This window comes from Nicotiana attenuata, unplaced genomic scaffold, assembly GCF_001879085.1.
Source record: "Nicotiana attenuata strain UT unplaced genomic scaffold, NIATTr2, whole genome shotgun sequence".
Classification (NCBI taxonomy): Eukaryota; Viridiplantae; Streptophyta; class Magnoliopsida; order Solanales; family Solanaceae; genus Nicotiana; species Nicotiana attenuata.
Window position 1 is genome coordinate 59,214 of NW_017673537.1, and position 11,696 is coordinate 70,909.

The following is an 11,696-nucleotide window of genomic DNA, read 5'->3' on the forward strand; positions in this document are numbered from 1 at the left end:
GAATGTTATTATTCAACAAATAGATATATCATACAACATAAAAAATATATTTTGATAATTAAATTGAATTATATTTTCTTTAGCAACTCTATTTTTAAATACTCAACTTTTATATTTACGATTACTAATTTGACAACGAGTATTTGCAAATATTTTTTGTATTTGAATTTTAAGTGAGATATTGAAATATTTAATTTGAATATACATTCCAAGTGAGACTACCCACCCCCTAGTACAATGAGATAAATATCCCTATAAACCCTTCCTTCTTTGTGACACAAAAATCTAGCTGGCTGTGATCCTTTCCTTACTTCACTCTTCTCAACCTACTCCAACCTTCTCTCCTTCACCTTTCACCTCACGCGCCATCCTAACAACATAACTCCAAATAGCGTGCTTCACACTCACTTCGTACACGCGTGAAACTCTCCAACTCTCACCTCTTAGTTTATACGTACAAAACGGCGATTATAAGCATAAAAAGCAACACTATTTTTATTTACCTTTACTTGTACCCTACGGTGTTCTACATTCTTCGGCGATCAAATATTCCGGCGACGGAGCAAATATGAAGATTTTTGTAAAAACTCTTAAAGGCTCTCACTTTGAAATCGAAGTCAAACCTGAAGACACGGTCCGTAATTTTTGTCAATCGATATTATTTAAGTTCACTTTATTTTACCTTTTTTTTTTGCTTAATATTTTGGTCGAATTGATGATATTTTGGATTTGTTGAAATAATTTATGATGCATAGATGTGATTATTGTTATTTATGAGTAATTGAGTTGGTTTTGTCATGTAAATTCGTCGATTTTACATTCCAATTTTGGAGAATTTTTAGCTTTTTTTAAAAGCGGTTTAGGATTTGTTTGAGTTTTGTGTGCTTAGAGTTTCTGATTTTGTGTTTAATTCGGATTAAATAGTGGATTCTGTTTGAGTTTTGTGTGCTTAGAGTTTCTGATTTTTTTTAATTCGGATTAAATAGTAGATTCTGTTAGTTTAGTAAAGTTTAGGGTTTAAATCGTCAAACTAAGGGATCATTTGAACACTAAACATTAGAGAGGAATGGTTACAGAAGATTCATATAGCGGTCTGCAGTTAGTTTGGGATTGAATTGAGGTTGGGTTGAATTGATTTACTGTTATGAATCCTCTATATTATAGAGCATAGCAGGGACGACTCAATACAGGGGCCTAAAGCCAAACTTCCATAAGAGGCCTTTAATTATTTTTTATAATAAAATAAAGCTTTCATATATATTATTTATTTGAAATACAATTTTCTAGCTTTTTCAGATGCAAAATTATGAATATGTATTCTATAATCAATTTCTTCTAATAGTTATTCAATTGATAATATAGTTAATCCATTTAATCTCTTGCGGCATGGTTGATCTTAAGTAAGATTTTATCAATTTTAATTTAAAAACTTCTGGACGACCCGAGACAAGTGTTACAGGAATTGTTACCATTATTCTATATGCAATATAAGCATTTGAAAAAGAATCAAGCCTTTTTATTGGATTGAGTATATCAATTAGAGTACTATCATTTCTTCTTTTTGGGATTGTATCAAAGATTTAACTTTTTTTCCTTAAGTTTTGAATAACCGAATTTATACTTTATATTTGGCATATTTTGAATTTTAATAAATACTAAAATGATAATATATGCGTACGTATTGAAAATATCAAGAAAAACAAACGTAGATGAAAACTAGTACTAAAAAGTTGGAATAGAAGAACCCGATTCATTAATTTGATGTGAAAATAAATATTTGTTGCTTTCGATATACTTCTGGTAGGCTTTAGCTTGATTGACGAAAAATACTGAACAATATGATCTCTTGGAGGCACAAAGAAAAAATATAATAGTAGTAATGTTTGGTGAGAACTGAGAAAGATTAAAAAAGGAAATTGAATATTGTGCAAACCAAGAAAGGAAGTAGAAAAGGTTTACATAGTATTTAATGAGAAAAAGACTAAAGAAACAAGAATAATCACTTGATTCCTTCCATAAATTTTGCATTTATATGTTAGGAGCCAATTTTTAAGAAACATAAATATCTTTTTATTTTTTTATTTTTTACCAGAATATGTAATAAGAGTAAAAATACTTAATTAAAAAAAATTATAGGGTAAAAATGGGGACCCCTAAAATTGGGGGCCTAAAGCTTGGGCTTTAGAGGCTTTACCGAAAAGCCGGCCCTGGAGCAGAGTTTCATTATAACTGACTCTCATTAGTATGGAACTAAGTTGTTAGGTTGACTTGATGTATTAAACCAATGACTGACATGGATAGGATGGTTCATTTTTTTTGCTAATTATAGTTGAAGTTGCATGACATCCTGTGGAAGCTGCAAAATTGGAACAATTTGTCTAACTTGCCTTCATTAATTTTGAGTTTTTGTCTTCTTTAATTTTCAATTGCTTCCTGCGGGTTTTCTAGAATCACAGTGTTTCAGTAGACTGGTATGACTGTGTTAGGTAACAAACTGAAGACTTAACTTGTAGCTTTAAAAATATGGGAGCCACCATTGGTTCTACGATGTGTAACATTTTTCAGTTATACAATTATTGAAGTGGTGTGTTTCTTATGTACTCCGAGCTCTATAGAGCAGAAGAAGGCTTTGAAAATATAATCACTTACCATTCAACCAAATTAACTTATTTATTTTATTTTGAATTGGTTAGGTGGTATCAATCCACCAATTATTTTACATATATGTATGTTAAGATGAATTCTCTTCAATCAAGTTTGCAAGAAAGTTTTTCTTGAGGAATTAAGACCGGTTAAGATTGGCATGTTCCTGCACTCTCATGTCTGGTCTTTGTCAGGCGTACTTTTGACTAGTTTCTCACTGTTTTAATTTGGTGGAGAAATACTGCTATATTTTCAGTATTGTCTAGTTTCTAACCTTTAGCTTACTGGTTGTCTTCGAATTGTATATAAACTTGTAGATAGTTCATAGCTGTTACCTTTTTCCTATCATTGTTTGTATATGGTTACTAGAATCACTTTTGTGAAAATATATGCCGTGAGAATATTTGTTGGTATTAACCCTCAGGGGTTGGCCTGGTGGCAATTGACTTGAGCCTTGGGGTTTGCTCCCTTTCAAGGTCTCAAGTTCGAAACCCACTGGGTGCAAACAATTTCTGAGGGCCATCGGACTGGGTAAAACCTGAATTAACCGTGGTGCACTTGCGGGAAACTCCTTGCCGAGGGCCTGTGCACCCCCGGGATTAGTTGGGGCTCTAAGAGACTTGGACACCCGGTGCAAATCAAAAAAAAAAAATATTTGTTGGTATTGTTCCTTCTTGAGGTATCTCTTCTCCTTCCTGAAGTCTGTGAGGTGGACATGGCTTGCCTCCATCAACATAACTCAATGATATTTTATGTCTAAGGAAGTCAAGACATTGGTTTTGTAAATTCTGAGAATTATTCTTGTTCAGTTTGTCAGTGATATACTGATGAGCATGGTTCAAACAGTTGGTGAGGGAGACCCTTAAATATCCCCACCCCTACCCACCCAAAAAAATTAGTAGGTGAGAGAGAAACAGAGTTGGTGGTTACAGGTGAGACTTTTGGTGGTGGGTGTCAAATTGGAGCTGTCATAGTTGCTCTTGATGCCAAATCAAAAGTTAAAGCTTTGGACAAATTTATAGGCTTAACATAAAAGTGTCCCATTAACATGTACGAATAGCAGGATACATTTTGATTTATAAATTCAGCAAGAAGATAACTATGTACAAGTTTGTATGCAGTTATGGCATCGCCAATGAGCTAGAGGATGGAATCCAAATAAAAGATATAATAACAAAAATAGAATGAAAAATAAGCAGAAGTATTCAAGGCAGTGAGCCTGTGACATTTCAGAGGTCATACCGTTGCTTGGCTTTGGCATTTGTGATGCTCTATTATATTTGGTCGCACTCTTTCCAGGACAAAGATTTTAGCTGGATTGCACTTATCAAGAGATTTTAGCTTTTGAAATCCTTTTGCAGTTGGATGTCAGACCATGCACCCACTTTACACAAAGGCTAGAAAAAATAATTTTTTGCTGAATTTTCTGCATTCTTTAGGTTGCCGATGTGAAGAAGAACATAGAAACAGTTCAGGGTTCAGATGTTTATCCTGCTGGCCAACAGATGCTTATCCACCAGGGAAAGGTCCTTAAAGATGGGACGACATTGGAAGAAAACAAGGTTGCTGAAAACAACTTTATAGTAATCATGCTAACGAAGGTAAATACTTTTTCTTTTCACTTCTAATTTTATGTGCTATTGGTATAGTTTGGAGTGTGTGAATATAGACAGCATGTTGGATATGTTGGGTTCTACAACATGTGTTTAGGGGCTTTCAGGAGATGGATTATTGGGTAATGTATTAGTTAATTGCTTATAACTATTGTGTTTGGAAAGTGAGTTGTTGCTCCTGTCAAATAGTGTTCTTCTTGGAAACCATAATATGCTCGAGCTGAACTATTTGTTGGACTTACATAATGTATCGGGCATATAAGAGCATGAAAATGTGTATAAAGGTCTTGTGTGACTCCACTTATTGTCTTAAGGCTCTGGCTTGGATCTTTAGATTATTTCTCATGGTATCAGAGTTGTAAACTTGCTCCCGCACTTGGTAAATCCGCATTCATATTCACGTGTAACACAAAATCAGTTTTACCTACAGTAGGATGTTGACAGTATAAAATATCCCAAATCAGATACAAGGACATTCTCGAGTAACTAATCATCTTAATGTCCTCCTTTTACCTATGCAAATTCTGGTCATTTATTTAATGCTCTTAGTTTGATTAGCAGGAGGTTGAAGAGAAACAGGGTGAATTTGTTTGAGTGATGCGTAGATATTCATCTAAAGCATGCCAATATAATTTACTTAAATATTAAGGACAGCACAACTGCTGTAAAACCTGAAGAGTGATTGAAGTATTATCTGTTGTGCTGATTAGAAGTTTTATTTGGTTCTTGATGATAGTCCCTATCATTTTTTGAAACATAAATTCTACAAGAGTAACAGGTAATATGAAGGCGATGGAGTAATTGATATCGTGGTATATAAGAACCTTTTATCGATGAACCTTATCCTTCATTTTATTGTGCTTTCTGTTCTGCAATGGAGTACAATTTAGTTTCCTTCTATCAAATGGTTGCTTTACTCTTGCGTTTATCTCATGCTCCACATGTAAATGTAAGTCACATCGAAGACCTGCAGAAGTAAAAACCAGGGGTATTGTGTGTAGTTCTGAAGGGATGCTTTTCTATCGCTGCTCATTGTATATCACTTTGTGTTTTTACTTATCTTGCACGGATGCGCTATTTGCCTTTAATACCCGTGTCAAGTGACGTTGGTAATTGCTTCAGATTCTTCAAGATATTCTAAGATAAGCAAAAGCAGCACGTAGCTGTATTGAATATATACACACCTTCGGATGCATACCTGCTAACAAATCCATGTATAGGAATTCCTTTTAGTAAAAAATATGTCTAATAGGTTTTTGCCTGTCAAAAAGCAAATAGATTTACAATGTACAGAGAATATTTGGCACTAATATTTTGTTTTTATTTGTGTGTTTACTCTAATTTGTTATCTTCTATTGCATGGAATTTTAGAGTAAGAGCGCATCTGGGGAAGGTTCAGCAACATCAACTGCACCAACAGCTAAGGTTTGCAGCTTTATATCATTTTTGTTGTTTATTTGAAATAGTTAGAAGTGTATTTATCCCCATTTTCAATCCAAGATTGGTAAAGCTTAAATCCAACATAGTGGTATCAAATAGATAGAGGAAGGGACAAAGTTCAGATTACTTCCAACCTGTGGAAAATAGGTATTCAATCCCAAAAAGGCACCATACATTAGAAATGCTTTTCCTCAATTTTCTTTCGTATATATCTATATCTCTTTTATGCTTTATCAGAGACATTCTCTTTCTCTTTCCATGTTATGAGATGTTTTACTATGTTTTATATATCAGACGTGGATTACTGAATTTGCCAAGCTAGCATTGAAGTAGGATAGAGTAAAATCATCATTTGCATTTGTTTTGCAACCTTACTCAAAAAAAGGTTAGTAGCAGCAACTTGTTTTGCATACGCTTGGGGATTTTCTTTGCAGTAGTCTTGTGATGCAAAGTCTGGTGCGTTATTGTGGTCTATTTGATCACTGACTGATTATACAAGAGCTGCATGTGGTCATATTTTCTGACAGTTTGCCGACCTACCTGTACAGATCCTACCCTCGTCATAGTTGTGGTAGTGACGATTTGGTGGTAATGGTTAATGTATAGCTGCTTGCGTGTTTGGTATGATGGAAAATATTTTCCGGATCATAGGTCATTTATCGGGTCTGGAGAATATTTTCTGGGAAAGAAGTAATATGAAGTTAAGAGTTGATAAAAGTGTGAAGGAAAACCACTTCTGTCCATTAGTAATGGAAGTCACTTTTTCTCTTTTAGTGGAAAATGTTTTCTTTGAAAATATTTTCTATGCAACCAAACATCACAAAAGACTTGCTCTCTGTAGATAGTTTCTTGGATATTCTCCGTCATGCCAAACACACCTAAATCTATTTTGTTTCCTAAAGACAAATGATTAGTTAAAACAAGACTACAGAATCCTGAGTTAATTGTTGAATTCAATTGACTTTAGTCTAATTGGTATCGAAATATCTTTGGAAGCATGCAAGTGTGCTTGGTGTAATGTGAACTATTTTTCATGAAAAATACTATCCATATGTTTGGTTGAGTATAAATGCCGGTGGCGTTTGTATTAAAAAGTCACTACTCACTGAAAGAGGCAGTTCATTTTATTTGTTAAAAGTGAATAGTTACTTTAAACAGACTACAAATCTTGTTAATTGATGAATTCAGTTTGCTGTTACTCTAGTCTAATCGCTATTAAGGTGTATTGGAAGCACTTGTGTCAGTATATGTCTGGTGTGATGTTAAATACTTTTCATGAAATATATTTTCCATATAATTGGTGGAGCATAAAAGCTGGTTGCATATGATAGTTGGAGAAGTGGATGGTGCAGCATAGGGGAAAATACCTTTCCAGTGACTGCAATTAGCAAAGATAGACAAGAGTATTTGTGTAATAGTAAAGACCAGTTAGTATGAATCAGGTTGAGGTGGTTGTTGGAGGAAAATGATTTATGGCCTTAAAAGGCATAAAATGTTTTCTTCCGTATGCTGCAAAACATTCTCTTCAACGTGTTCTATATATAGGCCAACCAAACATTAGTAAATGATTGCACCAAGGAACATTGGCAGCATTTTATGTAATTAACATTTTGCTAGTGAAAAGTGTTTTCCCTTTTATTCGTCCTAGCTGAGCAAACAATTCGACTGTTTAGGCTTTATAAGCCGGAACTTGAAGAATGACTTCTGTTCTATAGATTAGAGGGGACACTTCGACTTCAATCAGCAAGGTGTTTCTAGCCCCTTTTGGTAAATCTGCTGGGAAGTGTGAAAGCCCTTGCTTTCTGCATGTGCACATTCATACACTTACTGTGATGGCATTACTGCTCTAATGAGTAGACTTCAGTTAAAACCTTCTCTGATTTTTGACTTGTAGGTACCGCAGTCAAGTAACCCAGCTCCTAGTTCAACTCCTGCATCAACAGCTACTCAAGTCCCAGTTGCCTCGTAAGCTTTCCTTCAATGCCATATTTTCCCAGTTTTTTTTTTTTTGTGGTTTCCATGTTATTTTTACTTTGACCATGCAATTCAGGGTTTTGCCCCTAGTATTTTGGTTAACTGAACATTGTGATGTATTAATTTTGGCCCAATGAGACTTTTAAATTGCTAATGAGCCTAGACATCTAGGTAATGCTCACTATTTAACTATGAAGTATGTAGACTTTCTACAGTTTCATGATTAAACAGGATAAGAAGTTCAAACTCTCTTCTAAATTTTCAAAATACTTTAATGAAGAATAATATATAAATAAAAAGCTCAAGCTTATCAGAATTTAGGTTTAACATTTGGGAGAGTGTTCGTTTCAAATCATTTTATTTGCTGCCAGCACCTTGCGGTTTAATTCTCTCTGCATACTTTTCTGGGGAAGAGAGAACATTTCATGAGAGCTCCTTCCTTGTGATGGCTTTCTATGTTTCAGGCCTGCCCCTGCCCCTGCTCCTGCTCCTGCCCCTGCCCCTGCTGCTGCTGCTGCTCCTGCATCAACTGCTGTGTAAGTATATTCTTCAAGAAACATTTCTTCCTTTTGCATTTTCTGCTGAATTGTTAGATGACCTTCTAAGTATATGATCTATTTATATGGCCAGGCCAGAATCCGATGTCTATGGCCAAGCAGCTTCAAGCTTGGTCGCTGGTAACAACCTTGATGGAGCCATTCAGCAGATTCTTGACATGGGTGGTGGAACGTGGGATAGGGACACAGTTGTTCGAGCTCTACGGGCAGCTTTTAACAATCCCGAGAGAGCTGTTGAATACTTGTACTCTGTAAGTTTGTTGACTCCTTTTTGATGAATTGTGTGCATCTATTGCTTTGGGGTCACTGTTTGCTTTTGCCATCTGTGGACCCGTTCTTCGTGAGCTCCTTGTTTGTTCAAATATAGAACAAGTACTGATATTCCTTTCCTAGTAGCTGACACAGGAGGCAAGTACTTGTTCACTTGTTGAGTTAGCTAATTTTTAGATCCATTACAGAGAAGGGCCTTAACAGTGTCAAAACGTGCTAACCTAAATGCAAATGAACCAAATACAGAGTTCCAACTAATTAAATGCACAGTAAAATATAATACTACATTAATTGGACTGTTTTGCTTCAGAAGGACCATTTTTCTGACAAAAGGACAAGGTGGTGTCCTGGTCAGCTTGTGCAACCTAAAGTGTGAGAAGGATTTCTGGCCATTCATATTATATAATATTGTCAGTCTATGTCCTCCAATTGCCAATATTATAGTGTTCAAAATGTATTGGTGGAACCTAACCCCCTTTTTAATGGGACAAGGATACATGATTTGAAGGCTAGTCTTCGGAGTCAGTTATCTGTAACAGCTTAAGGTTTTAAATTAGATGGTTCACGCAATTTTTATGGTACTGGTTTCGAATCTCGCGGTTATACATCAACAAAAATTCTCTCAAAAAAAATTCTTACACCAACGATGTTCACCTGCTTAGTCCAAGAAAAAGTATCTTGCTTGCAGCCTTGCACCTGAGAACATAAATAAAATTCTCTCTCTCTAAAGCTTTTGGACTAGTCACACAAAGTAGTAAAATGATGACATAGGCATTGAAAAGCATTAGTCACCGTTTATTAAGAAAAGGAAAAACATTAGCCCTGTTTAGCTCCTGCCTCTGCTCCGCAAGTACAGGTCCACTCTCCTCTCTGGCGGCTCCCTCCTTTCTCTAGCATGCATCCGTTAGCTGTCCAAGCCTTTTGACTTAATTCCTCTCGCTTCCTATCATAGAATGTAAACTATCCCCCTCCCACCTCCGGCATCTTCATCCTCTCTTCTTCCCGTTTCCCACTTTGGTATCTTATTGAACAAAAATGGTGATATTGTTCCTCCATTGATCAAGAATTTCGATTTTTGGGAAGTAAATTGCTGCTGCTAAATGCCTTTCCCTCTCATTAGCTGTATTCTGAAAATATTATCTCTGGGACCAGTGATTTTCATGGATGCTGGTGCCATGAGGGCCTTTGCCGTTGTGGGATGTGGTGGTTTTTTAACTTCCACGTTATTCTTGTGGGAGAGTTTCATCTCCCATATGAGGTCTAGGAGATATGTGAGTGAGTGGAAAAGAATGGCTGTAGGGTGGTGGCACATCTGTCTTCCACATGTGCATTTCTTGCCGGAATTGACCATGTGGAGTTAGTGTGACTACTAATTAGTTAGAGAGTATTGTCTGAAAATGCTAGGAGAAAGGTAGTTGTGTATATATCTTGTAGTCATAAAAAAGTTCTTGGTTTAGACGTTTAGTTTGCTATAGTTGTTTCTTTTGTGCCTAATTTTGTTTTACATCAGACGGTTACATTTCTCTCCAAAGTCTTTTAAGCTTTCCTGGAAGCCTTCTGCTGTCCCTATTGCTGATCAAGTCTTAAATCCTAATCAATAGGGTATTCCCGAGGCAGCAGAGGTTCCTCCAGTTGGTGGAAGTCCACCCAGTGCTCAGACAGGAAACCAACCGGCTCAGCCTCAGCCAGCAGCACAACCAGCACCTGTTCCTGCAGGTGGACCCAATGCAGATCCTTTGAATCTTTTTCCGCAGGTAGATGGTTTAGTTCATAATTTTTGTTCCTCTTTTTTTTTTTTGGGTGTGTGTGTGTGTGTGTATTTCACAGTATTGGGCTTTAACCCATTGTTCACACAGGGTCTTCCGAGCATGGGATCTAATACTGGTGGTGCGAACACCTTAGACTTTCTAAGGAACAGTCAGCAGGTAAGCGTGTTAACATTTCCTGTCCTTTAGCACCTGCATCGTTACCCTTCCTCTCTCTCATTATGGAAAATCCATTTTAGTGAAGTTAATCTGAATGGTTGTCATTGTCAGTTCCAAGCTTTACGAGCAATGGTTCAGGCCAACCCACAAATTTTGCAGGTTCATTCCTTACGGATATAAACTGTCTTTTGAGTTTGTTCTAGTTTTGGCTTATCTGTGAACATTATGGGTGGCTTCCCTTTTCATTCTTTCAATTGTTGGCAGCCCATGCTTCAGGAGTTAGGGAAGCAGAATCCTCAGCTAATGAGGCTTATACAGGAGCACCAGGCTGATTTCCTTCGTCTTATCAATGAGCCTGTTGAGGGAGGAGAAGGGTATGTTCAGTCACTCTTCTACTGATTCTCTCATAATATTACATTTTGTACTAATTCGTGTGCACTCTTTGGTATCAGCAACATACTGGGCCAGCTTGCAACAGCAATGCCACAGGCTATACAAGTAACACCTGAAGAGCGTGAAGCCATAGAACGTGTGAGTATAACAGGGCGGTTGCATATAATCTTATCTATATCCTTCCTTCCGCTGAGGACTGATTGTTTGTCTTGTGTTTCCCTCTTTTTGCAGCTTGAGCAAATGGGCTTTGATCATGACCTTGTACTAGAAGTTTTCTTTGCCTGCAATAAAAATGAGGAGCTCGCTGCTAATTACCTCTTAGATCACATGCACGAGTTTGAGGAGTGATATGGAGCTTGGATGGGTCTGTTGTGTAGCTTCCCTTTCTTGGCCCACGGCACATAAGTTCCATATCCTTGTGGGTTCTATGCTATTCGAGTGCTGGAGAGGTGTGAACTAGAAAAGCATAACCAAGTTATCCTATTTTTACTGTTCGTCTCCCAGTCTGTTTAGACCCCATTAGAATTGTCTTTATACATAGTTTTGTCAACCCCCTACCCTCTCCCACAAATTATTTCCTTCTTGTTGTTCGACTATTTAACCCAGAGATAACCTTTAAATGTGGTCGGTTGGAAGCTATTGGTATTTGCATGCATTTCCATTTCAATCTCGCGGTTTTCTGGTTTTTTTTGTTTGATGACTTACCCTCCTTAGTGGTGTTTAAAGATTAGTCATTATCGGACTGTGTTGATGATTGATGAACAAGGATATGGATCAGCAAGCTAGCCCATGATAGTGCTAGAGAGGATAATATTCAGATCCATCTTGATTATTGTTCAAGGGTTATTATATGGTTGTTGATGCTCAAAATCAGAGTAATG

General features: G+C 36.6%; 1 protein-coding gene across 1 annotated transcript; it reads left to right on the forward strand.

Annotated features, from left to right (window-relative positions):
* Window positions 1-296: 296 nt before the first annotated feature.
* LOC109216661 (ubiquitin receptor RAD23c-like) lies at window positions 297-11,482 on the forward strand. The gene is made up of 12 exons (XM_019380836.1): window positions 297-634; window positions 4,083-4,244; window positions 5,628-5,681; window positions 7,591-7,661; window positions 8,135-8,206; window positions 8,301-8,478; window positions 10,099-10,251; window positions 10,354-10,422; window positions 10,534-10,581; window positions 10,687-10,796; window positions 10,875-10,953; window positions 11,047-11,482. The coding sequence occupies exons 1-12, from the start codon at window positions 569-571 to the stop codon at window positions 11,161-11,163; spliced, it is 1,179 nt and encodes a 392-aa protein (XP_019236381.1). The 5' UTR covers window positions 297-568; the 3' UTR covers window positions 11,164-11,482.
* Window positions 11,483-11,696: the final 214 nt, after the last annotated feature.

Coding starts and splice junctions, on each gene's coding strand:
- LOC109216661 (XM_019380836.1), top strand. CDS start 569: ATGAAGATTTTTGTAAAAACTCTTAAAGGCTCTCACTTTGAAATCGAA. Junction 10,423..10,533: donor TTCTAAGGAACAGTCAGCAG/GTAAGCGTGTTA, acceptor TGTCATTGTCAG/TTCCAAGCTTTACGAGCAAT. Junction 10,582..10,686: donor CCAACCCACAAATTTTGCAG/GTTCATTCCTTA, acceptor AATTGTTGGCAG/CCCATGCTTCAGGAGTTAGG.